This window comes from Chlorocebus sabaeus, chromosome 24, assembly GCF_047675955.1.
Source record: "Chlorocebus sabaeus isolate Y175 chromosome 24, mChlSab1.0.hap1, whole genome shotgun sequence".
Lineage (NCBI taxonomy): Eukaryota > Metazoa > Chordata > Mammalia > Primates > Cercopithecidae > Chlorocebus > Chlorocebus sabaeus.
Window position 1 is genome coordinate 10,926,791 of NC_132927.1, and position 27,969 is coordinate 10,954,759.

At 43.5% G+C, this 27,969-nt stretch overlaps 1 protein-coding gene across 2 annotated transcripts; it reads right to left on the reverse strand.

Annotated features, from left to right (window-relative positions):
• On the reverse strand, positions 1-27,791 carry EAPP (E2F associated phosphoprotein). Of its 2 annotated transcripts, XM_007986458.3 has the most exons (6): positions 27,587-27,791; positions 23,932-24,113; positions 21,270-21,365; positions 16,634-16,751; positions 12,374-12,484; positions 1-640 (listed from the first exon to the last, which is right to left on the reverse strand). In XM_007986458.3, exons 1-6 carry the CDS (start codon positions 27,658-27,660, stop codon positions 364-366), a joined length of 858 nt encoding a protein of 285 aa, XP_007984649.1. In that variant the 5' UTR covers positions 27,661-27,791; the 3' UTR covers positions 1-363. The 2 variants fall into 2 exon arrangements, with proteins under 2 accessions (XP_007984649.1, XP_037839806.1); XM_037983878.2 differs by lacking the exon at positions 16,634-16,751.
• Between the last annotated feature and the right edge of the window lie 178 nt (positions 27,792-27,969).

Sequence of the window (27,969 nt, forward strand, 5' to 3'; positions counted from 1 at the left end):
TTCAGGAAAGAGTTTCCAGTTTAATTACATCAAAGCTACATCCAAAGTAAAAATAATACTCAGAAACAAAGATTGCTTATAATTCCAGAACATTTTAATTCTAAAGAGCCTTAATAAAAAGCCCCCCGTTTCCAAATGTTCATCAAAAACAGAATGAATCAGTCTCATCAATAAGAGGGAAAATCAAAGGAAAAAAAAAAAGGAGAGTGAGAGATGTAAGAGATGAATGAAGGCTAACAACTATTCTTCTTTATAAAGAGAAACACTGCTTCCTCAGTGTCACATATGAACAGGCAGGAGGAAAGTAACTGTCCATATTTGCCTCATATACAGTATTGGATAATTAAATGCCAGTTGGGCTGTTTAGGAATGGCTTGCTAAAACATTGAAAAAATGAAAGACTTCATCCTTGTCATAGACTGCCACTTCAGTGGAACATTCAGTGCACATGACTGGGTGATAGATTTCTTCCACATCTGTCTCTGCCTTCTCGGCAGCATCTTCCTGGTTAGACCTCATCTTCTTATGGCCTCGCCTTTTCTTCCTGTTCTCTGAGGCTTTATATCTTAGAACCTCCTCTTTGTTAATAGAACAATTCATCACAAACATTGCTCTATATTGAGTTTTGTACGATTCATGCCTAAGAGAAAAATGAAATGGAGAATTGGGGTTTATGTTCTCTGTTAATAGTTTATCCATTTAGATAAAATTTGAGAACACCAAAAACTTACTGAAATACCAACCAAAGTAAAGACACAGGAACAAAGAAGCAAGTTTAAAGAAATTTTAAATAGTTGTTTTAAGAATAATTAAAACTTGTGAACACAGCTCACTGCAGCCTTGAACTCTTAGCCTCAAGTGATCCTCCTGCCTCAGCCTCCCTAGTAGCTGGTATTACAGGCACAAGCCACTGCACCAGGCAGAAGAAACATTTTAGCATATAACAGTATAAAGAAGAAATGTGTCTCTTTCCTTCTGCTTTTTGAAAGTAACTTTTATCTCAGGGGAAAAAAAAAATTATTTGCTCTTTAAACTTAGAAAAAAGTTGTTGGAAACTTGCCAGGTAATGTGCACTAATCTTTGACTACTGTCTTTTCACATTGTGGCCTGAGACTCTGCCCTCTTCTCATTTTAGATGGCGCCATTGTGGTCAACATTTTAGTAAAAGCTACAGGTTTAAAAGCTTAAGGAGCTTCTGACTTTATAATGTCTACTCTTAGCTATTATATATTTGATCAGTCTAACGTAGGGGTCCCCAAAGCCCGGGCCACAGACCAGTACCAGCCTGTGGCCTGTTAGGAACTGGGCAGCACAGCAGGAGGTGAGCAGCAGGCAAGCAAGCATTGCCAACTGAGCTCTGCCTCCCGTCAGATCAGCAGCAGATCAGATTGCATTCTTATAAGTGTGAACCCTATCGTGAACTGCACATGCGAGGGATCTAGGTTGCGTGCTCCTTATGAGAATCTAACTAATGCTTGATGATCCAAGGTAGAACAATTTCATCCAGAAACCATCCCCCGACTTTGTTCACCTCATATATGTAATATTTTCCTACTTATTTTCCCACTTAGTAAGTTTTTTTTTTCCCCTTAGACCTCATGCAACAAAAATATCTATCTGGCTAAAAACAGTGAGCTCAAACTGTGCACTCACGAGCTCCAAATGTTAACCTTCACCTTCACTACCATCATAACCACCAGGAAGTAAGAATGTGCAAGTGGGCACTTCTCAGGGAAAAATAACCTAACCTTTCAAAAAATACCTTCAAACATAAATAGTTCTAGTTTCCTGTGTAACTGCAACTGCTTGCATGACTATATCTGTCTCAGATCTCTAAGAATCCCTTATCACATGTTAATATATATTTTTCCCTTTCTCTGTATCCCTTGTGCATCAGAACAAATCATTTTTTCTAAACTTTTTTTCTTTTTTTTTTTTTGAGACAAGGTCTCACTCTCTTGCCCAGAACAAGAGTGCCGCAGTACAGTGGCACAATCATGACTTACTGCAGCCTCTACCTCACAGGATCAAGTGATCCTCCCACTCCAGCTTCTCAATGAGCTAAGACTACAGGCATACACCACCATGCGTGGCTAATTTTTTTCTTTTTGTTGGGCGGGGGGGGGTCTCCCTATGTTGCCCAAGCTGGTCTCGAACTCCTGGCCTCAAGCAATCCTCCTACCTCGGCCTCCTAAAGTGCTGGGATTACAGGTGTGAGCCATCATGCCCAACCTAAACTGTTTTCTTAAAGAACACTCACCAGTGAAGGCCGGGTGCCGTGGCTCATGCCTGTAATCCCAGCACTTTGGGAGGCCGAAGCGGGCGGATCACGAGGTCAGGAATTCAAGACCAGCCTGACCAACATGGTGAAACCCCGTCGCTACTAAAAATACAAAAAGTAGCCAGGCATGATGTCACATGCCTGTAATCCCAGCTACTCAGGAGGCTGAGGCAGGAGAATCGTTTGAACCTGGGAGGTGGAGGTTGCAGTGAGCTGAGATTGCACCACGGCACTCCAGCCTGGGTGACAGAATGAGACTCCATCTCAAAAAAAAAAAGAACACTCTTAGAAGTCTTAAATCATTTCCCCAAACTTTAAATAAAATTTTCATTAAAAAAAAAATTACTCCATTGTATTAGAACCTTGCATTAATATGGAACATAATTTTCACCAGGGCCAATTAGATCATGAAGAAACTTTTGAACATAGGAACCTTGTGTTATGGTTTAATTGGAAGAGAGGCAACTTAAGTACAAAGACCTCATCTCATAAACAAAGTCTTTGCTAACTTATATGCAAAATGCTTAAGGCTCATATGTACAGTAAAAAATTGTTACAAATCATCATAAACCTCAAGCCAGGTAATAAGAATAAACTACAAGTGGTTACTCATTAGTTCCTAGAACAAATCGACCACCCCGTATCATTATTTATTTTCAGTTAACTTGATTCAGAAGATGTACTAAGACAGTCACTTATAAGGCTACTAATAGAAGAAAAAATCATGCCTATAATCCCAGCACTTTGGGAGGCCAAGGTGGACAGATAGCTTGAGACCAGGAGTTTGAAACCAGCCTGGCCAATATGATGAAACCCCATCTCTACTAAAAATACAAAAATTAACGGAGTATGGTGGCGCACGCCTGTAGTCCCAGCTACTTGAGAAGCTGAGGCATGAGAATCGCTTGAACCTGGGTGGCGGAGGTTGCAGTGAGCGGAGACGGTGCCACTGTACTCCAGCCTGGGTGACAGAGGGAGACCCTGTCTCAAAAAAAAAAAAAAAAGGAACCCCTAATTTACAGGCCAATTGGATAAAAGGCATGGGTAACCTAGGGACCTCCTACTTGCAATGGCATCTGAAGTGGTGGGGGCAGTCTTAATAAGACTGATCTTAACCTGTGGGTTCTGCACTAACTCCAGGTAGTGTCAGAATTATATTGTAGGACACTCCATGTCCACAGAAAATTGAAAATTGCTTGATATGGTGGGGGGGGGGCGGAAGCTCCACACATTTGGTGTCAGAAGTGCTGTGAGTAGAGATATAGTTTTTCTTAAGGTATTACATCATTGCACAACACGTACGCAGTTTCACCGAATCCTTATTAGCAGTGGCAAGTGCTTTATTAGAAAAGCTACTTTTTAAATAAAAATTTTTATCGATATATCATAGATGCACATATTTTCAGGGGGTACATGTGATAATTTAACATATTCATATAATTTGTAAAGATCAAATCAGTGTAATTGAGAGATCTATCACCTTAAATATTTATTTATTTATTTATTTATTATTTTTTAAGACAGAGTCTCACTCTTACCCAGACTGGGGTGCAATGTTGTGATCTCAGCTCACTGCAACCTCCACCTCTCAGGTTCAAGCGATTCTCCTGCCTCAGCCTCCTGAGTAGCTGGGATTACAGGCACGTGCTACTATGCCCAGTTAATTTTTGTATTTTTAGTAGAGACAGGGTTTCATCATGTTGGCCAGGCTGGTGTTGAACTCCTGACCTCAGGTGATCCGCCCGCCTCAGCCTCCCAAACTGCTGGGATTACAGGCATGAGCCATCATGCCCAGCCAATATTTATCTTTTCTTTATGCCAGAAACATTTGAATTATTCTCTTCTAGCTATTGTGAAACATACAATAATTTTTTCTACAATAAATTATTTTAAACTATAATTCTTCCTGCTGATCAATGGGCACTTAGGTAGATATTTTGGCTATTGTAACTAGTACTACAATAATCACGAGAGTACAGATATTGCTTTGATATATTGATTTCCTTTCTTTTGGATATATACCCAGTAGCAGAATTGCTGGATCATATGGTAGTTCTATTTTTAGCTTTTTGAGGAACTTCCATACAGTTTTCCATAGTGGCTATACTAATTTACATTCCCACCAACAGTGTTCAAGGGTTCCCCTTTCTCTGCATCCTCACCAGCATCCCATATTCCCTGTCTTTTTTATAAAAGCCATTCTAAACAGGGTGAGATATCTCATTGTGATTTTGATTTCCATTTCCATGATGTCCATTTCCATCCATGATTAGTGATGTTGAACATTTTTTCATATACTTGTTGGCCATTTCTATGTCTTCTTTTGAGAAATGTGTATTCCAATATTTTGCTCAATTTTTTTTTTTTTTTGTTGAAGTTTGAGTAAAATTGGTATTAGCTCTTTAAGCCATCAGGTACTGGGCTTTTTTCTTTTTCTTTTTTTTTTTTTTTTTGATAAGGGGCTTTTTACTATGGCTTTGATCTCATTACTCATTATTGGTTAGTTGAGTTTTTCTATTTCTTCATGGTTCAATCTTGGTAGGCTGAATGTGTTCAGGAATTTATTCACTTCTAGGTTTTCTAATTTGTTGGCATATAATTGTTTGTAGTGGTGTCTAATGATTCTTTGTATTTCTTTTTTTTTTGAGACAGAGTCTTGCTCTGTCGCCCAGGCTGGAGTGCAGTGGTGCGATCTCGGCTCACTGCAAGCTCCGCCTCCCAGGTTCACACCATTCTCCTGCCTCAGTCTCCCGAGTAGCTGAGACTATAGGTGCCCACCACCATGCCCGGCTAATTTTTTTGTATTTTTAGTAGAGACGGGGTTTCACCGTGTTAGCCAGGATGGTCTCAATCTCCTGACCTCGTGATCCACCCACCCTGGCCTCCCAAAGTGCTGGGATTACAGGCGTGTGCTACCACACCTGGCCAATTGTATTTTTTTTTTTTTTTTAGATGGAGTTTCACTCTTGTCCAAGCTGGTGTGCAATGTTGTGATCTCAGCTCACCACAACCTCTGCCCCCCGGGTTCAAGTGATTCTCCTGCCTCAGCCTCCCAAGTAGCTGGGATTACAGGAATGCACCACCATGCCTGGCTAATTTTGTGTTTTTTAGTAGAGACAGGGTTTCACGGTGTTGGTCAGTTTGGTCTCGAACTCCTGACCTCAGGTAATCAGTCCACCTCGGCCTCCCAAAGTGCTGGGATTACAGGCATGAGCCACCGCGCCTAGCCCGATTCCTTGTATTTCTGTGGTCTCAGTTGTTATGCCTTCTTTTCTGTTTCTAATTTATTTGGGCCTTCTCTCTTTTTTTCTTAGTCTAAGAGGTTTGTCAATTGTATCTTTTAAATTTGTCAACTTTTAATTTCATTAATTTTCTGGCTTGTTTGTTTGGGTGTCCTGGGGTCTCAATTTCATTCATTCCTGCCTTGATCTTTATTATTTCTTTCCTTTTATTTATTTTTTGAGATGGAGTCTCGCTCTGTTGCCCAGGCTGGAGTGCAATGGTGCGATCTTGGCTCACTGCAACCTCTGCCTCCCGGGTTCAAGCGATTCTCCTGCCTCAGCCTCCTGAGTAGCTTGGATTACAGGTGCACGCCACCACACCTGGCTCATTTTTGTATTTTTAGTAGAGACGGGGTTTCACCAGGTTAGTCAGGCTGGTCTCAAACTCCTGACCTCGTGATCCACCTGCTTTAGCCTCCCAAAGTGCTGGGATTACAGGTGTGAGCCACCATGCCTGGCCTCTTTCCTTCTATTAACGATGGATTTGGTCTGTCCTGCTTTTCTAGTTCTTTGAGGTGTATCATTAGATTATTTGGGTGAAACGTTCCATAAATGTCAGCTGGGCTTCTTTGGCCTACTGTGTAGTTTAACTCAGTTTCTTTATGGTTTTCTATCTGGATGATCTGTCCATTACTGAGAGTGGGGTGTTTAAGTCCCCTACTATTATTGTATTGCAATACTAATACTGTATTGTGTCTCTCCCTTTAGATTTTTTTTTTTTGAGATGGAGTCTAACTCCATCTCAAAAATAGCACAATCTCGGCTCACTGCAACCTCCACCTCCTAGCTTCAAGCGATTCTCCTGCCTCAGCCTCCCAGGTAGCTGGCTTACAGGCACCCGCCATCGTGCCCAGCTAATTTTGGTATGTTTTGGAGATGGGGTTTCACCATGTTGGCCAGGCTGGTCTTCAACTCCTGACCTCAGGTAATCCTCCCACCTCAGCCTCCCAAAGTGTTGGGATTACAGGCATGAGCCACTGTGCCCGGCCCCTTTGGATCTATTAATGTTTATGTACCTGGGAGTTCCAATGTTGGCTGCATAGATATTTATACTGTTATATAAATTCCTCTGGCTGAATTGACCCCTTTATATAGTAAACAACTTTGTTTCCTTCTTACAGTCCTTGATTTATAGTCTGTTTTAAGGACAGCTATTCCTATACTGGTTTCCAGTTGCATGAAATATCTTTTCCCATTCATGTTCAGTCCATGTGTCCTTACAAGCGAAGTAAGTTTCTTCTAGGCAGCATACAGTTGAGTCTTGTTTCTTGATCCATTCAGCCACTGTCTGCCTTTTATTTGGAGAAGTGAGTCCATTCACATTGTATTATTACTGATAAGTAAGGATTTGCTTGGGTTTGGCTTGGGTTTGTGTCCCTGCCCCAATCTCATGTCAAATTGTAATCTCCAACATTGGAGGTAGGACCTGATGGGAGATGACTAGATCTTGGGGGCAGATTTCCCCTCGTGCTGCTCTTGTGATAGTGAGTACTCACAAGATTTGATTGTTTAAAAGTGTGTGGCACCTTCCCTGTCTCTCTTCCTTCTGCTCTGGCCGTGTAAGATGTGACTGCTTCCCCTTTGCCTTCTGCCATCATTAAAAGTTTCCTGGCCAGGCATGCTAGCTCACACCTGTAATCCCAGCACTTTGGGAGGTCAAGGCAGGTGGATCACCTGAGGTCAGGAGTTCAAGACCAGCCTGACCAATATGGTGAAACCCCATCTCTACGAAAAGTACAAAAATTAGCCAGGAGTGGTGGCATGTGCCTGTAGACCCAACTACTTGGGAGGCTGAGACAGGAGAATTGCATGAACCTGGGTGGTGGAGGTTGCAGTGAGCCAAGATTGTGCCACTGCACTCCAGTCTGAGTGACAAGCAAGACTCCCTCTCAAAAAAAAAAAAAAAATTTCCTGAGGCCTCCTCAGCCATGCTTCTTATACAGCCTGTGAAACTGTGAGCCAATTAAACCTCTTCCTTTGTAAATTATCCAGTCTCGGTTATTTCCTTATAGCAGTGCGAGAGCAGACTAATACAACTACTGGCATTTTGCTACTTATTTTCTGGTTGTTTTGTAACTCTTCCCTTCCTGTCTTCCTTTGTGATTAAGTGATTTTCTCTGGTAGTATGTTTTAATCCATTGCTTTTTGATTTTGGTGAATCTATTATAGGTTTTTGCATTATGGTTATCATGAAGCTCACAAAAAAAAATCTTACAGATATAACAAGTTTCTTTCTTTTCTTTTCTTTTCTTAATATTGAAACAGAGTTTCACTCTTGTTGCCCAGGCTGAAGTACAGTGGCACAATCTTGGCTCACTGCAACCTCCACCTCCCTGGTTCAAGTGATTCTCCTGCCTCAGACTGCTGGGTAGCTGGGATTACAGGTGTCCGCCACCACGCCCGGCTAATTTTTTATATTTTTAGTAGAGATGGGGTTTTACCATGTTGGCCAGGCTGGTCTCAAACTTCTGACCGCAGGTGATTCACCTGCCTCAGCCTCCCAAAGTGCTGGGATTACAGGCATGAGCCACCATGCCTGGCCCAGTTCTTTCATTTCTCTATTTTTTTCTTTTTTTTTTGAGACAGGGTTTCACTCTGTCACTCACGCTGGAGTGAAGTGGCGTGATCTTGGCTCACTGCGACCTCCAACTCCTTGGTTCAAGCAATTCTCCTGCCTCAGCCTCCCCAGTAGCTGGGATTACAGGCACGCGCCACCACACCCAGCTAATTTTTGTATTTTTAGTAGAGACGGAGTTTCACCATGTTGGCCAGGCTGGTCTTGAACTCCTGACCTCAGGTGATCCACCCATCCCTGTCTCCCAAAGTGCTAGGATTACAGGCGTGAGCCACCATACCCAGCCCTTTATTTCCGAGACAGAGTCTTACTCTGTCCGCCAGGCTGGAATGCAGTGGTGCAATCTCAGCTCACCGCAACCTGTGCCTCTCAGGTTCAAACAATTCTCTTGCCACAGCCTCCCAAATAGCTGGGATTATAGGCAAATCCCACCATGCTCAGCTAATTTTTTAATATTTTTAGTACAGAGGGGTTTCATCATGTTGGCCAGGCTTGTCTCAAACTCCTGGCCTCAAGTGATGCACCTGCTTCGGCCTCCCAAAGCGTTTGGATTACAGGCATGAGCCACCACACCCAGCCTGGCATTTTTTTTTTTTTTTTTTTCATTCCACTCCTTCCTGATCTGTATGGTTTCCATTGAGAAGTCTGTTGCCAGATGAACTGTAGCTATTTTATGTTATTTGCTTCATTTCTCTTGCTCCTTTCAAGATCCTCTCTTTGTCTATAACCTTTGGACAGTTTTATTGTTTTATTGTTATATGCCTGGGGGTGGTTTTATTTGGGTCAAATGTGTTTGGTGTTCTCTGGCCATAAATATCTTCTTCTCAAGTTTTGGAACATTTTCTGCTATTATTATTATAATTATTATTTTTGAGACCAAGTTTTGCTCTTGTTGCCCAGGCTGTAGTGCAATGGTGTGATCTCAGCTCACTGCAACCTCTGACTCCTGGGTTCAAGCGATTCTCCTGACTCAGCCTCCCAAGTAGCTTGGATTACAGGCATGCACCACTCCGCCCAGCTAATTTGTTTACATTTTTAGTAGAGACAGGGTTTTCCCATGTTGGCCAGGCTGGTCTTGAACTGCTGACCTCAGGTGATCCACCCACCTCCACTTCCCAGAGTGCTGGGATTACAAGTGTTAGCCACCATCCCCAGCTACTGCTATTATTTTTTTGAATAAGCTTTCTACCCCTTGCTTTTGCTGTACCAATTCTTGAGTACCAATTCTTGAGTACCAATTCTTAGATTTAATTCTTGAGTACCAATTCTTAGATTTAATCTTTTGAGGTAATATTTTGTATCTTGTAGGAGATCTTCATTCCTTTTCTTTCTCCTCTAATTGTACATTTTCAAACAGTGTATCTTTAAGCTCACTGATTCTTTCTTTTGTTGATCCTTTCTGCTGTTGAGAGCCTCTAATGAATTTTTCAGTTCAGCAAATGTATTTCTCAGAGTTCCCAGATTTCTTTTTTTCTTCTTGAGATGGAGTCTCGCTCCATTGCCCAGGCTGGAGTGCAGTGGCATGATCTCGGCTCACTGCAACCTCTGCCTCCCGGGTTCAAGCAATTCTCCTGCCTCAGTCTCCCGAGTAGCTGGGATGATAGGCACTTGCCACCATGCCCAGAAAGAACTGGGCCAGGCATGGTGGCTCATGCCTGTAATCCCAGCACTTTGGGAGGCTGAGGCAGGTGAATCACCTGGGATCGTGTTAGCCAGAATGGTCTCGATCTTCTGACCTCGTCATTGGCCCGCCTCAGTCTCCCAAAGTGCTGGGATTACAGGCATGAGCCCCTGCACCCGTCCGAGTTCCCAGATTTCTGTTGTATTTTATTTTGTTCTTCTTTTAGAGACAGAGTCTGACTCTGCCACCCACTCTGGAATACAGTGGCACAATCATGACTCACTGCAGCCTCGACTTCCTGGGCTCAAGTGACCTTCCCACCTCAGCCTCCAAAGTAGCTGGGTCTGTAAGCGTATGCCAACACACCAACTAAGTTTTTTCATTTTCTGTAGAGACAGAGTCTTACTATGTTGCCCAGACTGGTCTCAAACTCCTGACCTCAAGCCATCCTCCCACCTTGGCTGGGATTACAGATATGAGCCACTGTGCCCATAATTTTTTTTTTAATTATTTCCATCTCTTTGTTAAATTTCTCTGATAAATTTCTGAATTGTCTGGGCTGTCTTGGAGAATTTTCTTAAAACTGCTATTTTGAATTCTTGGTCAGAGTTCACATATCATAGTATTGTTGGGGTCAGTCACTGATTCCTTGTTTTATCCATTTGAAGAGGTCATGGTTCCATTTGCTACTGTGTCTTGTGGATGTAAATGTATGTCTTTGTATTGAAGGATTAGTTATTTATTCCAGTCTTCTCTGCTTGGCTTTTTTTCGTTATTAGTTATGTTTACCTAGAGATACTTTGTAATTTGCAATTTGCATGCTGATATTCTTCTTTCTTCCCACTATGTCACTGCTTCCTTTTTGGCACTAGATGGCACTTTAAGCCACAGTTCTAGTAAACACTGAGAGTGCTGCCTGTTGCAAATGAAGCCGTGGGTGGGTCCCAAAGAGGACAGGGATATCCTAGTAGGATGGGAATGCTGGCTAAGGGTTCACACTTGGGACCTGGCTTTGTCTCTGCCTATCCTTCTTTGTCTCTGGCTATCCTCAGTGATATTTTTTCCTTCAGCCACTCTCAGTGCTTCCTATGGGTTGAGGCAGGGACAAATCTCTTACCAGAGAACTCAAAAAGGTAAAGAAGCTGGTTGTACACTTCAATCTCACTTTTTCTAATGTAAAAATCATGAGCTCAGGGCAATTTTTCTGCTCACTTGGTGCCAGGAAGATTGTGGAGAAGGATAAGCAGATATGGAAGAACAATTCTCTTACTGTCTGCTTTAAGTTTTTTTCACTTCTCTGTGGCCCTAGAAACTGTCTCCTCCTTATACTGCGATCTGGGATACTGGTGGTGATAGCTTCAGTGCTGTATATTGGTTTTGGTATTCTGCAGATGGAAGGAAAGCCAGTTTGCTTCTATGCTACTATTTTGCACTAGAAAAGAACCTTTTTTTTTTTTGAGAGATGGGGATCTCACCTTTGTTTTGTTGCCCAGGCTGGAGTGCAATGGTCATAGCCCACTGCAGTCTTGAATTCCTGAGCTCAAGCCATCCTCTTACCTCAGCCTATCGAGTACCTGGGTCTATAGGCATACATCATTATACTGAGCTAATTTTTTATTTTTTTATTTTTTGTAGAGACGAGGTATCACTATGTTGCCTAGGCTGGTCTCAAACTCCTGGGCTCAAGTGATCGCGTCAGCCTCCCATAGTACTGGGATTACAGGCATGAGTCACTGTGCCCAGCTTTAAAAGTATAAAAGCTACTTTTAATAGAACTATATATAACCAAAATGAATTGTATAAAGATTAATCACACAGCACCAAGAATATAAGTACAGAACCTTATCAGAATTCCTGAGTACCCATCTGTTTCTGGGCTGGGCACAGTGGCTCACGCCTGTAATCCCAACACTTTGGGAGACCAAGGTGGGCAGATCACTTGAAGTCAGGAGTTCGAGACTAACCTGGCCAACACGGTGTGACCCTGTCTCTACTAAAAATACAAAAATAAGGCCGGCTGTGGTAGCTCACACCTAAGTAATCCCAGCACTTTGGGAGGCCAAGGCGGGTGGATCACAAGGTCAGGAGTTCAAGATCAGTCTGGCCAAGATGGTGAAACCCTGTCTGTACTAAAACTACAAAAATTAGCCGGGTATAGTGGCAGGCGCCTGTAATCCCAGCTACTTGGGAGGCTGAGGCAGGAGAATCACTTGAACCTGGGCGGCAGAGGTTGCAGTGAGCCGAGATTGCACCACTGCACTCCAGCCTGGGCGACAGAGTAAGACTCCATCTCAAAAAAACAAAACAAAACAAAACAGAACAAAAAAAATATATATATATATCTAGATCTAGATCTACATATATAGATAGATCTAAATCTAGATATACATACACACAAAAACTAGCCAGGCATGGTGGTGGCCACCTGTAATCCCAGCTACCTGGGAGGCTGAGGGCAGGAGACTCACTTGAACCCATGGGGTGGAGGCTGCAGTGAAGCGAGATTGTGCCACTGCACTCCAGCCTGGGCAACAGAGCGAGACTCTGTCTTCAAAAAAAAAAAGTCTGTTTCTGATTTAAACAAAATGTATGTGTGTGTGTCCTTCATCCATTACCTTTGACAATCAAGGCAAAGTGTGGTCATGCAGGCAGGACAATTCAAGACAGCATCACTATTTGGAACAGGCTGTTGTTGACGTGACCTCTGTAGTCCCAAACCATGGTAACTAGAACAGAAGAAGAAAGTGGGGAGAAAAACATATTAAAACCAGATCTTGGTTTCTAGTGTCATTTTCCAATAAAAAGAACCAGTACTCTTCAGAGAAATGGCTAATTCTAGGAATGAGGAACACAAGATGAACCTGGAGCATCTTTTAGTGCCAGAAAAGAAGTTCAAGAAAACAAAAACAAAACAGTGAGGTGGTTATGACAAAGGGAAACAGGAGCCAACTGAACGAGTCACCAACTGCCAAAGCTGAAACAAACTGAGCAACAAAATAAAGCAGTATTGGAATACAACCCAAAGTATAAAATAAATACCCACGAGTCCATGCTAATATAAATGTACTGAATAAATAAATAAATGGGGGAGAACAGACAAATCCCCACACAGAATTCTAAATAATCTATAAAGATGCTCTTCCCTCACATTGGTGGAGTATAACTCCCTAGTCCTTAAGTCTGGGTTGGACACAGTGACTTCCTTCCAAAGAGTACAGTATGGTAAGGCGGGTAAAGACTAACTTTACAGTAGAGAAAGTTAACGCTGGTCAGCAAGGTGATAAGGTCAACATCAACACACAAAACTCAGGTTGGTAGTATGTACTCTTGATACAATGTGATGAAAATGGCTCTCTACTTCTATGTTCTCACTCATAAAAACCCATAATCCCATCCTAATTATGAGAGAAAACAACAGACAAATTCCAACAGAGGGGCCTCCTACACATACCTGATTAGTGTTCCTCAAAGTAATTACGGGCACTGAAAACAAGGAAAGTCTAAGAAACTGACATAGTCAAGAAGAGCCTAGGGAGACATGATAACTAAAAGTGATGTACTATCCTACATGGGATCCTCAAACAGAAAAAGAACAGTACATAAAAACTAAGGAAATTTTTTAAAATTATGAACTTTGATTAATAATAATGTATCAAGGCCGGGAGTGGTGGCTCACGCCTGTAATCCCAGCACTTTGGGAGGCCGAAGTGGGTGGATCACGAGGTCAAGAGATTGAGACCATCCTGGTCAACACGGTGAAACCCCGTCTCTACTAAAAATACAAAAATTAACTGGGCGTGGTGGCAGGTGCCTATAATCCCAGCTACTTGGGAGGCTGAGGCAGAGAACTGCTTGAACCCGGGAGCTGGAGGTCGCAGTGAGCCGAAATTGTGACACTGCACTCCAGCCTGGGTGACAGAGCGAGACTCCATCCCAAAAAAACAAAAACAAAAATAAGCATAGAGCCATGCTGCAATTACACCTGTAATCCCAGGCCAAGGTGGGCAGACCACTTGAGCCTATGAGTTTGAGACCAGCCTGAGCAACATGGTGAAACCCTGTCTCTATAAGAAAATTTAAAAAATAAAATGAAAATAAAAATAAATAAGCATAAACTGGGCATGGTGGCTCACACCTATAATCCCAGCACTTAAGGAGGCCAAGGCAGGAGGGGATTGCTTGAGCCCAGGAGTTTAAGATCAATCAGCCTAGGCAACATAGCAAGACCTCGTGTCTATTAAAAATTAAATTAGAAACAAAGAAAAACAAACATGCACTCAGGACACTGAGGCAGGGGGATCATTTGAGCCCAGGAGTTCAGGGCTGCATTGAGGTATGATAGCATCACTGCACTACAGTCTGGGCAACAGAGCAAGACCCTGTCTTTAAATTAAAAAAAAAGAAGACTGGGTCCAGTGGCTCACGCCTATAATCCCAAAACTTTGGGAGACCGAGGTGGGCGGATCATCTGAGGTCAGGAGTTCGAGACCAGCCTGACCAACATGGAGAAACCCCATCTCTACTAAAAATACAAAATTAGCCAGGCGCAGTGGCACATGCCTGTAATCCCAGCTACTCAGGAGGCTGAGACAGAAGAATCGCTTGAACCTGGGAGGAGGAGGTTGCAGTGAGCTGAGATCGCATTTGCACTCCAGCCTGGGCAACAAGAGCAAAAGTCCATCCCAAAAAAAAAAAAAAAAAGGGCCTGGCACAATGGCTCACACCTGTAATGCCAGCACAGGAGGTGAAGACAGGAGGATCACCTGGGGCCAGGAATTCAAGATCACGTTGGGCAATATGGCTAGACCTCGCCACTAAAAAAAAAATTTTTAATTAGCCAGGCGGTGTGTGCCTATAGTCCCAGCTACTGGGAAGGCTGAGGTGGGAGGAGTGCTTGAACCTGGGAGGCAATGTGTGCCTATAGTCACAGCTACTCAGGAAGCTGAAGCAGGAGGAGTGCTTGAACCCAAAAGTTTGAGGCTACAGTGAGCTGTAACTGCACCACTGCACTCCGGCCCAGGCATCTCTTAAAAAAAGGTGGGGGCGAAGGGTGTGGAAACAACACAAACATCCATCCCTCAGTGAATGAAAGGATAAACAAATTGTGATATAGACATACAATGGGATACTATTCATCCATAAAAAATAGAGAAGTACTGACATGATAAAATGTAGATGAACCTCAAAAGCACTATGCCCAGTGAAAGCAGCCAGATACAAAAAGTCACACACTATGTAATATCCCATTCATATGAAATATCTAAAATAAGCAAATCCACAGAGACAGTGCACATATCAGTGGCTGCCAAGGGGCTGAGGGGAAGGGTAGGGAAACTACCTAACAGTACAGGGTTTCCTTTTGGGATGATGAAAATCATTGAAACTACATAAAAGTGGTGGCTGTACAACATTGTGAATGGTATTAAATGCCACTAAATTGTTCACTTTTAAAGTGGGCAATGTTGTTATGTGAATTTCATCTCAAAAAAAATTTTTAACTGCTCCTTGCAGAGCAAGGATACCCCATAAGCAGTGTACCTAGAGTAGCCTCATCTTAATTTTTTTTTTTTTTTTTTGAGACAGTCTCACTCAGTCAACCAGGCTGGAGTACAGTGGTACAATATCGGCTCACTGCAACCTCCACCTCCTGGGATCAAGCAATTCTTGTGCCTCCAGAGTAGCTGTGATTACAGGCACACGCCACCACGTCCAGGTAATTTTTGTATTTTTAGTAGAGACAGGGTTTTGCCATATTGGCCAAGCTGGTCTTGAACTCCTGACTTCAAGTGATCCACCCGCCTTGCCCTCCCAAAGTGCCAGGATTATAGGCTTGAGCCATCATGCCCAGCCTCATCTCAATTTTTAAAAATCAAATTTGTAAGTAGTTAAAAAGAACAATTTGCTAAATCCGCTCTTCATCCACAAAAGCTTTTTATTATTTGAGACAGGGTCTCACTCTGTCGTCCAGGCCGGAGTGGAGTGGCGTGATCTCGGCTCACTGCAACCTCCACCTCCTAGGATCGAGCGATTCTCCCGCCTCAGCCTCCTGAGTAGCTGGAATTACAGGTGTGCACCACCATGGCCCCACTAATTTTTGTATTTTCAGTAGAGACAGGGTTTCACCATGTTCACCAGGCTGGTCTCAAACTCCCGACCTCAGGTGATCCACCTGCCTCAGCCTCCCAAAGTGGCTGGGATTACAGGCATGAGCCACCACCCCGGCTCATCCACATAAACTCTTAATCTCAAAGTAATTTAAAACGACATCTGAAAAAAAAAAGTCAGTTTTTCTTGAAGGAAAGATTGACTAACACAGCCTGAATTCAACGAGTTTTTTTAAAAAATAAACAATTGTCGGGCCAGGTACAGGAGCTCACGCCTATAATCCCAGCACTTTGGGAAGCTGAGGTGGGTGAATCACGAGGTCAGGGGTTTGAGACCAGCTTGGCCAACATGGTGAAACCCTGTCTCTACTAAAAATACAATAAATTAGCTGGGCGCGGTGGCGGGCGCCTGTAATCCCAACTACTCGGGAGGCTGAGGCAGGAAAATCTCTTGAACCCGGGAGGCAGAGGTTGCAGTGAGTCGAGATCGCACCACCACACTCCAGCCCAGGGGACAGTGCAAGACTCGGTCTCAAAAAATAATAATAATAAAATAAAATATAAAATTAAAAATTAAAAAAAAATTGTCTCACTAAAATTTGCTGGTTATTTTCAAAATAAACTACTGAGCAGTTTTTTCCTCAAACTTTTTTGCTTGTGTGTGTATGTGTTTGTGTAAACATATACACATATATTCAAAATGTGAATGTAGTAAAAATCATCTTTCAATCATTTTTTTCTAAAGATTCTAAACATTAACTAAGTTCTTACCCCCTTCTCTGTGCATCAACCCAGGCCTGATCTCTGTTATCTTTTTCAGGATCATACAGTAATTCGTCATTTGTTGGAATCTTGTGTTGTTTCTTCTTTTTTTTCTTGGTCACCTGTACTAATTTTGAAAATGTTAGGATATGGCTAAGAATCATGTGTTAAGTTCACACTTCTTTAAATGAATAGTCTCATTTCCCAAGCTACACATTTATTTATATTTTCCCTAAAAAGTTTAAAAAGGGATGGGCGCAGTGGCTCACACCTGTAATCCTAGCACTTTGGGAGGCCAAGGTGGGTGCATCACCTGACGTCATGAGTTCGAGACCAGCCTGGACAACATGGCAAAACCCCGTCTCTACTAAAAGTACAAAATTAGGGCCAGGGGTGGTGGCTCACGCCTGTAATCCCAGCACTTTGGGACACCAAGGCGGGCAGATCACCTGAGGTCAGGAGTCTGAGACCAGCCTGGCCAACATGGTGAAACCTGTCTCTACAAAAAATACAAAAACTAGCTGGGTATGGTAGCGGGCACCTGTAATCCCAGCTACTTGGAGGCCTGAAGCAGAAAAATTGCTTGAACCCAGGAGGCAGAGGTTGCAGTGAGCCGAGATCATGCCACTGCACGCCTGGGTGACGAGAGCGAGACTCCGTCTCAACAAAAAAGAAAAAAAATAAAATAAAATATAAAATTAGCCAGGCGTGGTAGCAGGCACCTATAATCCTAGCTACTTGGGAGGCTGATACAGGAGAATCGCTTGAACCTGGGTAGGGGAGCAGAGGTTGCAGTGAGCTGAAATCGTGCCACTTCACTCCAACCTCTGCAAAAGAGCGAAAACTCCGTCTCCAAAAAAAAAAAAAACAAGTTAAAAAAGGCCAGAGGCCAGGCGCAGTGCCTCATGCCTGTAATCCCAGCACTATGGGAAGCCAAGGGGGGAAGATCAACTGAGGTTGGGAGTTCGAGACCAGCCTGACCAACATGAAGAAACCCTGTCTCTACTAAAACTACAAAATTAGCCGGGCATGGTGGAGCATGCCTGTAATCCCAGCTACTCAGGAGGCTGAGGCAGGAGAATCACTTGAACCTTGGAGGTGGAGGTTGCGGTGAGCCGAGATTGCGCCATTGCACTCCAGCCTGGGCAACAAAAACGAAACTCCGTCTCAAAAAAAAAAAGTTTAAAAAACCCTTCATCTAAACAAGTGCTTGTCCAGGTGGGGTGCGGTAGTTCACACCTATAATTCTAGAGCTTTGAGGGGCTGAGACAAGAGGATCACTTGAGGCCAGTTCAAAACCAGCCTGGCCAGCATAATGAGACCCCATCTCTACACAAAGAAAAATTAAAAATTAGCCAGGCACACCTGTAGTCCTAGCATACCTGTAGTCCTAGCTACTAGGGAAGCTGAACTGGGAGGACGGCTTGAGCCTAGGAGTCTGAGGATGTAGTAAGCTATAATTGCACCACTGCACTGCTGGAGCCTGGGTGACAGAGTGAGACCTATCTCTAAAAAAGTAAAAAATTCAACAAAAATATAAAAAATAAAGTTCTTCTCCAACTAATAAGGCATTAAAATGACAAAGGAGGCAAAAATTGTTTATTTACCCAAAACTGGTATCTCAAGGACTAAGTTCAAACAATGAGAATTCAGAAACTCAAAAGAGCCACTCAAAACAAGCCAAGAATAGAAATTATTTTTGATGTATGAATTCTCCACGCATTCTCATATACAAAATGCTATTAAAATTAGAACAAAAATATTTCAAAAGTGAATTGAAAAAAAAAAAAAGTATGAGGTCAGACACAGTGGCTCACATCTGTAATCCCAGCATTTTGGGAGGATCGCTTGAAGCCAGGAATTCGACACCAGCCTAAGTAACAAAGCAAGACCCCATCTCTACAAAAAAAAAAAAAAAAAAAACCTATGGCCATCTACATACACTAGACTTTTTGAATGTATTCTAGCAGGCAGGGAATGGTGGCTCATGCCTGTAATCCCAGCACTTCGGGAGGCCAAAGTGGGCAGACGACCTGAGATCAGGAATTTCAAACCACCATGGCCAACATGGTGAAACCCTGTCTCTCATAAAAATACAAAAAGTAACCAGGTACAGTAGTGTGCACCTTTAGTCCCAACTACCAGGGAGGTTGAGGCATCAGAATCGCTTGAACCCAGGAGGCAGAGGCTATAGTGAGCGAAGACTGTGTCACCATACTCCAGCCTGGGTGACAGAGTGGGACTCTGCCTAAAAAATAAATAAACAAGGCTGGGCGCAGTTGGGTCACGCCTATAATCCCAGCACTTCGGGAGGCCGAGGCGGGCAGATCACAAGGTCAGGAGATCGAGACCATTCTGGCTAACATGGTAAAACCCCGTCTCTACTAAATATACAAAAAAATTAGCCGGTCGTGGTGGCGGGCGCCTGTAGTCCCAGCTACATGGGAGGCTGAGGCAGGAGAATGGCATGAACCCGGGAGGAGGAGCTTGCAGTGAGCTGAGATCACACCACTGCACTTCAGCCTGGGTGACAGAGCTAGACTCAATCTCAAAATAAATAAATAAATACGTACATTCTAGCAGGTCAATATTTAAGTAATAATGCATAAAAGTATAATATTGTTGTTTACCATAGAAATTTGTTACTCTAATATTTCAGTGTAATTACTGAAATAATTAGTTTTAGCTCTTGTTACGTTCAACTTTGCTTAAATTTTATAAAAATTCAATTTTGAAGAACACAGAGGCTGATTAAAAAATAACGCATTAAGAAAAATTCTGCAAGAGGAGGCCAGGCATGGTGGCTCACACCAGTAATTCCAGCACTTTGGGAGGCTGAGGCAGGTGGATCACCTGAGGTCAGGAGTTCGAGACCAGCCTGGCTAACATGGTGAAACCCTGTTTCTCCTAAAAATACAAAAAATTAGCCGGGCGTGGTGGCAGGAGGCTGTAATCCCAGCTACTCAGGAGGCTGAGGCAGGAAAATTGCTTGAACCCAAGAGGCAGAGGTTGCAGTGAACCAAGATGGCACCATTGCACTCCAGCTTGGGCAACAAGACCAAAACTCCGTCTCAAAAAAAAAAAAAAAAAATAAGGCCAGGCGCGGTGGCTCAAGCCTGTAATCCCAGCACTTGGGAGGCCGAGATGGGCGGATCACGAGGTCAGGAGATCAAGACCATCCTGGCTAACACGGTGAAACCCCGTCTCTACTAAAAAATACAAAATATTAGCTGGGCGAGGTGGCGGGCGCCTGTAGTCCCAGCTACTCAGGAGGCTGAGGGAGGAGAATGGCGTGAACCCAGGAGTCGGAGCTTGCAGTGAGCTGAGATCCGGCCACTACACTCCAGCCTGGGCGACAGAGCGAGACTCCGTCTCAAAAAAAAAAACAAAAACAAAATAAATAAATAAATAAATAATAAAAGTTGGGAGTCCAAGGCAGGTGGATCACGAGGTCAGGAGATCCAGGCCATCCTGGCTAACACAGTGAAACCCCATCTCTGATAAAAGTACAAAAAATTAGCCGGGAGTGGTGGCAGGTGCCTGTAGTCTCAGCTACTCGGGAGGCTGAGGCAGGAGAATGGCGTGAACCCCAGAGGCAGAGCTTGCAGTGAGCTGAGATAGCGCCACTGCACTTCAGCCTAGGTGACAGTGTAAGACTCCGTTTCAAAAAAAAAAAAATCTGCAGGAGGATGAAAACATAGAAACTATTTGCAGGCATGAAAACAAATACTGCTGCTATAGGGAACCTAAAGGAAGAGGGGGCAAGAGCCCCAAGGAGGGGAGGTATTGAGTTGGGACATACTCTCTCTTACTTCCTAGGTACATCCAAGTAGCACCACTGTTGGTGCCATGTCCTCACATGCTTGCATCCCCAGCTTTTTTTTTTTTTTTTGAGACGGAGTCTTGCTCTGTGGCCCAGGCTGGAGTGCAGTGGTGCAACCTCAGCTCACTGCAACCTCTACCTCCCTGGTTCAAGCAATTCCTGTCTCATCCTCCCAAGTAGCCAGGATTACAGGTGCATGCCACCAAGCCCGGCTAATATTTTTGTATTTTTAGTAGAGATGGGGTTTCACCATGTTGACCAGACTGGTCTCAAACTCCTGACCTCAGGCAATCTGCCTACATCTGCCTCCCAAAGTGCTGGGATTACAAGCATTAAGCCACCATGCCCGGCCCCCAGTTTTTCTTATTAATCAATCCTGCTTTTGTTTTCACATAAATGGCATCCAATTTACTTTTTTTTTTTTTTTTTTTTGAGACAGTATCACTCTGTTGCCCAAGCTGGAGTGCAGTGGTGCAATCTCGGCTCACTGCAACCTCTGCCTCCCGGGTTCAAGTGATTCTCCTCCCTCAGCCTCCCAAGTAGCTAGGACTACAGGCGTGCACCACCATGCCCGGCTTATTTTTGTATTTTTAGTACAGACAGGGTTTTGCCAAGTTGGCCAGGCTGGTCTTAAACTCCCGACCTCAGGTGATCTGCCTGCATCAGCCTCCCAAAGTGCTGCGATTACAGGCGTGAACCACCATGCCCAGCCGTAATTTCTTAAAAGACCAAACTCAGAGGGAAATCCTTACATCCAATAATTGTTAGGTAAACCCTTTTTTATAAAATATAACTGCTAAACCTGGTAAATAGGCTACTTACCTGCTTTGTCTTCATCCTCAGAATCAGAATCAAAATATATATCATCGTAGTACCTTGTCGGAGCTGTGGCAACTTTTCCATTTCCTGAGGAAGATCCTATTCAAACCAGAAGTTTACAGACTAAATCATACATAATTCACAAGGTGAAAAACTCCATATATTCTTCCATCACCTCAAAGCAATATCAACTCATTCACAATCTCATTTGATGGTGAAATATTTTCACATCAGTGACTTACTCGATGTCTATGCCCTATACAGTTACAGAGAACTGGCCCTCCTTAAAATGTTCCAGATCTTCAGAAAATTCTTCTCTCTCCCTTCCTACAAATCTCATTAAATAAAACAGCCATATTTTCAGGCTACCAGCACACATATCTCTACCTTTCAGTCATGCAATATACTATACAGAACATAGAACAAACATTTTGTTCTAAGAAACAGGAGAAAAAGGGTAAAAACCCTACAGGAAGTCAGGAGGAATGAGTCAAGGACACATTCTTCTCCTCAATTGTGCCCAGGGCCATGACATTACCTATACTTATGTCATCATATGCCCATATCCCTAATTCCTTAGTTAGCATCAGCTTTAGTTTTTATTATATTTTTATATGCTTTCAGATCTTTCCAGCTAATATGTAGCATATCAACATGGAAATCAATGCTGACAAGTCCTACTTCCTTTTTTTTTGAGACTGAGTCTCACTGTGTTGCCCAGGCTGGAGTGCAATAGCACAATCTTGGCTCACTGCAACCTCTGCCACCTGGGTTCAAGTGATTCCCCTGCCTCACCCTCTTGAGTAGCTGGGATTATAGGCACCTGCCATTGCACCTGGCTAATTTTTTGTATTTATAGTAGAGACGGGGTTTCACCATATTGGCCAGGCTGGTCTTGAGCTCCTTACCTTGTGATCCACCCAACTCGGCTTTCCAAAGTGCTGGGATTACAGGCGTGAGCCACTGCGCCCAAAGAGTCCTACTTTTACAAACCAGTTTTCAGGTCAGGTAAATTTTACATAAAGACCACGTATCAAAATGAAGTATGTTTCATTACTCACTAAAATGAAACAGGAATCTGTGATGATACATAATGAAATCTGACACATTTTAGTGCCATCTAACCCTAAAAATACTTCTGTAAGTTTGTGTGTCTTTTAACTCTAGGGTAAAAACTGCAAAACAAAATTATGCAAGTAAACAGTATTAACTAATCTCTTTCCAAGAACACAAGACAGTCATCAAAGAAAACTCCAGGCCAGGCACAGTAGCTTACACCTGTAATCCCAGCACTTTGGCAGGCCAGTGCAGGAAGATCACTTGAGCCAAGAGTTTAAGACCAGCCTGGGCAACATAGTGAGACCCTGTCTCTACAATTTATTTATTTTATTTTATTTTATTTTTTAGATGGAGTCTAGCTCTGTCGCCCAGGCTGGAGAGCAATGGCACGATCTCAGCTCACTGCAACCTCTGCCTCCTGGGTTCAAACGATTCTCCTGCCTAAGCCTCCTGAGTAGCTGGGATTACAGGTGTGCACCACCACGCACAGCTAATTTTTATATTTTTAGTAGAGGTGTGTTTCACTGTGTTGGCCAGGATGGTCTCGAACTCCTGACCTCGTGATTCACCTGCCTCGGCCTCCCAATGTGCCGGGATTACAAGCGTGAGCCACCAAGCCCAGCCTCTTTTTTTTTTTTTTTTTTGAGATGGAGTCTCACTCCGTCCCCCTCGCTGGAGTGTAGTGCCACAATCTCAGCTCACTGCAACCACTGCCTTCCGGGTTCAAGCCATTCTCCTGCCTTGGTCTCCCGAGTAGCTGGGACTATAGGTGCATGCCACCACACCCAACTAATTTTTGTATTTTTAGTAAAGACGGGGTTTCACCATGTTGGCCAGACTCATCTCGAACTCCTGACCTCAGGTGATCCACCCGCCTGGGCCTCCCAAAGTGCTGGGATTACAGGTGTGAGCCACTGCACCCAGTCGCTACAAATTATTTTATTTTATTTTATTTTATTTTGAGGTGGAGTTTCCCTGTCTCTCAGGCTGGAGTGCAGTGGCGCTATTTCAGCTCATTGCAAGCTCCGCCTCCTGGGTTCACGCCATTCTCCTGCCTCGGCCTCCCGAGTAGCTGGGACTACAGGTGCCCGCCACCATGTCCGGCTAATTTTTTGTATTTTTAGTAGAGACGGGGTTTCACTGTGTTAGCCAGAATGGTCTCAATCTCCTGACCTCGTGATCCGCCCGCCTCGGCCTCCCAAAGTGCTGGGATTACAGGTGTGAGTCACCGCGCCCGTGCCAATTTTTTTTTTTAATTAGCTGGGCACAGTGGTACATGCCTGTAATCTCAGTTATTCAAGAAGCAGAGGTGGGAGGATCATTTGAGCCCAGGAGTTTTAGGCTACAGTGAGCTATGATCATGCCAGTGCACTCCAGCCTGGGTGACAGAATGAGACATTGAACCTAAAGTAATAAATAAATCAATAACTTTTTTAAATGAGAAAAAAACGACTCTAGCTCAGACTGCCAAATACATTTACTCCTTCATTCAATAAATATTTATTGAGCACCTATTGAAAGTGCTGGGGACACAGAAGAGCACAAATAAGGTTCCTGCCCTTATAGAGCTTACAAAAATATATATAAAATTGAACCAAAAGTTTACCAGTTCCCAGAGAGGATAACTTGTCCTCCATTGTTTTCATGGTAGAATTTAATTCCGCTTCCATTTCCTTTTCAAATTCATCTTCACTAGATGATTCACTTTCTCCAGTAAGACATTCTCTGATGAGTTTTCGTTTTTGGTCAGGAGTTCCATGTAAAAGCACATCCACTTCATCCTCAGAGCTAGTATACATTTAAATCAAAAAGAATATGAATATTTAAAAATTAAAATAATTTAAAACTCCCAGCATCTCACTGTCCAACAACAATTGTAAGTATTACATGGTTGCATTTGATATACTTATATATTACATATAGCTATTCTCACTTAATAGGGCAGTTCTGCATATTTCCAATTTTTTTTTTTTTTTTTTTTTTTTTTTTGGAGATGGCATCTTACTCTGTCACCCAAGCTGGAGTGCAGTCGCATGATCTCAGTTCACTGCAACCTCCACCTCCCTGGTTCAAGCAATCCTCCCACCTCAGGTTCCCCAGTAGCTGGAACTACAGGCACATGCCACCATTCCCAGTCTTTTTTTTTTTAATTTTTGTAGAAATGGGGTTTTGCCATGTTGCCCAGGCTGGTGTTTTTTTTTTTTTTTTTTTTTTTTTTTTTTTTTTGAGATAGAGTCTCGCTCTTGTCACCCATGCTGTAGTAGAGTGGCATGATTTCTGCTCACTGCAACCTCCGCCTCCTGGGTTCAATCAATTCTCCTGCCTCAGGATTCAGAATCCGTCTCAAAAAATACATAGATAGATCTATAAATAGATAGATATCCTGGTTGTGATACTGCACTATAGTTTTGTAGTATGTTAACACTGGAGGAAACTGGAGAAAGGGTACACAGGATCTCTCTGTGTTATTATTATTATTATTATTTTCTGAGATGGGGGTCTCACTGTGTTGCCCAGGCTGGAGTGCAATGGTGCCATCTTGGCTCACTGAAACCTCTGCCTCCTAGGCTCAAGCCAACCAACTGCCTCACCCTCCCACCCTCACCACAGATATGCACCCCCATACCCAGCTAATATTTTGTATTTTTGGTAGAGACATGATTTCATCATGTTGCTCAAACTGATCTTGAACTCTTGAGTTCAAGTGATTCTCCTGCCTTGGCCTCCCAAAGTGCTGGGATTACAGGTGTCAGCCACTGCACCAGACCTGTATTATTTCTTACAACTGAATGTGAATCTACAAAAACTTCAAAATAAAATGTTTAATTTTTAAAAACTGAATCACAAAGCGAGAGTTATTTTTTCTACAAATTTTCTTCAATTCTTTTGATTATTTCAACCAAAGTCTCAGTTTTCAGCACTACTGGGAAAGGCAGTAATAAATCATGGACACTGGATATGCAAGTTAAGTATGCCAAGAATGCAAGGTTCTGACCACTGTCCACTCCAGCCATTTCTCAGGATTGTGTTTGCAACAAACAACCTTGAGGAATGAGATAATGTCTCCTTCCAAGACAAAGAGCAGGTGTATTTACTGTCTGCCATGAAAGAGGTGGATTCTCCAAGCTCAAGTATTCTTTAGCCACGATGCCAACCCACTGAATGTGCAGCATTCTTCTAGGACCATCAGCATAATACCTGTAGGGTTGACAAGCAAGAGCAAGCCACACAAACATGATGCTCATGCTGCTTGCTGTGCTATGTGTAGTCGTATCTTTTTTTTTTTTTTTTTTTTTTTTGAGGGAGGAGTCTCGCTCTGTCACCCAGGCTGGAGTGCAGTGGCCGATCTCGCCATTTCTCCTGCCTCAGCCTCCCGAGTAGCTGGGACTACAGGCGCCCGCCACCTCGCCCGGCTAGTTTTTTGTATTTTTTAGTAGAGACGGGGTTTCACTGTGTTAGCCAGGATGGTCTCGATCTCCTGACCTCGTGATCCGCCCGTCTCGGCCTCCCAAAGTGCTGGGATGTAGTCTTATCTTTGACCCAGGAGTCTCATGTCTTCAGTCAGCTACCGTGGAACAGTAACAGGCTACAATGTATTAGGTTATAAATAGTGTAAAATTAAATCCTGACAGACACCTCTCTAACACTAATCTCCCTTTTTAAAATAATAACCATTTGGCTCAGAGCCTTCAACAGGCAATATTGTCTGATAACACTGTTATGTTTTTATAATATTTATCTTTACAGTTACCTTACCAGTGGCAACTGTCACAGGATTACAAAGCTTCCTTAAAGAAATGATACAACAGGCCGGGCTCAGTGGCCCATCCTTGTAATCCTAGCACTTTGGGAGCCTGAGGTGAGCGGATCGCCTAAGGTCAGGAGTTCGAGACCAGCCCGGCCAACATGGTGAAACTCCGTCTCTACTAAAAATACAAAAAATAAGCCGGGCGTGGTAGCTCGTGCCTGTAATCCCAGCTACCCAGGAGGCTGAGACAGGAGAATTGCTGGAACCCAGGAGGTGGAGGCTACAGTGAACCAAGATCACGCCACTGCGCTCCAGCCTAGCTGACAGAGTGAGACTCTGCCTCAAAATAAATAAATAAATAAGACATATATATATATATCTCCTTTCACAGACAGGACCCATTAACTGAAACTCTTTTTCGTAGGGAATCCTGGTATCCATCCTCACTCCCCACAAAAGAAATCTTAACAGCAGTCTGATTTCCCATGCATCCAATGTCTCCCCATGACAATATGAGGAAACATTGTTCTTTTGATATTTTTTTTCTTTTTTTAAGAAATGAGGTCTCACTATGTTGCCCAGGCTGTTCCTTTACTACTAGGCTCAAGAGATTCTCCCGCCTTAGCCTCCCAAAGTCCTGGGATTACAGGCATGGGCCACCACACCTGGCCAACGTTGTTAATGAAAGCACAGCTTTACAGAAAGCTTCTTTGGACAGAATGAATGTTTTAAAGTTTAACAATAGGATTTGCTGACAGCTTAAGAAATAACTAAATTTGTGTGGAAATCTCTTGGCAAAATAGCTTCAAGTTTCCCTGGTAGAATAAAGACCTCCCTTCTGGAAATACCACGAACCTTCTTCTGTGACTATCTCAGGTCAATATTTTCTACAATGCACTGCCAAGATATACGTACTTTATCTTATTACCCTTATTATACTATAAGCCTCTGGAAGACAAGGACCTTATGATTTCCCACTGTTGCTCAGAGCAAGCATAAAACAGTCCCCGTTAAAAAAAAAAAAAAAAAAAAGGCTATTCAACATTCCCTTATTTCTGTTTATGGCAGTTTAGTCTACAAGATGGACACTTCACATTAAGTCCTGTGAGCCTCACAACAAACGTAGTGTGTTACACTGTGCTATATAGGTTATACAACTATACGTTATTATAGTTCAATTTACAGGTGAGTAACCGAGGATAAGTGACTTGCCTTCCGTCACTCTGCTACTAAGCTGTAGAGGTAGGTTTAGATCTCATTGCTTTTGAAGATTTACACGCGATCCCCCGTGATTCCGGAATATCCCTCTTCCTACAGGAGACATCGGCCCCGCCCCCCCCGGGGCTGCGCGACCCCATCAGGAAAGCCCTTTAGCCTCGCACAAGTGACAGTGAGGCACGACAGGCTCCCGAGCCGCTAGGGTCTGCATAGGCTCGGCAGGCGCAACGAGTGAGGCGATCAAAGCCAGGCCTCGACCCAAATCCTCGGGGGCCAGGGTGGGGCAGGGGCCCACCTGCTTAAAGCCGGATCCTCGTCGCTAGGCTCTTCAACCGCGTAGGGGTCGTAATCATCCGGAAGCCGGTTCATGGTGGCCTGCAGCGGCCTACACCATTCACAAGCGATTTGCAGCGTCTCTGTTTACACTGCAGGTCCAGTCCCTAAAGCTCCCCTGACGCCACTTCCGTCTGAACTTCCGAGTCCCCCTTGCGCGCCCGCGCAGACCGACCAAAGCAAAGGGGGCACGTAGAAGGCGGGGAAGGGGCGGAGCAGGAGCGAAAAGGGGCGGGGACGGGTGGCGGGTCTTAATCCCACCATTTTCTTCCGCGGCTTCTGCTTACAGGAAAATAGCAGCTACCTTGCCACCAAAAATAATGATGGGCACTCTCGTAAGTGGTA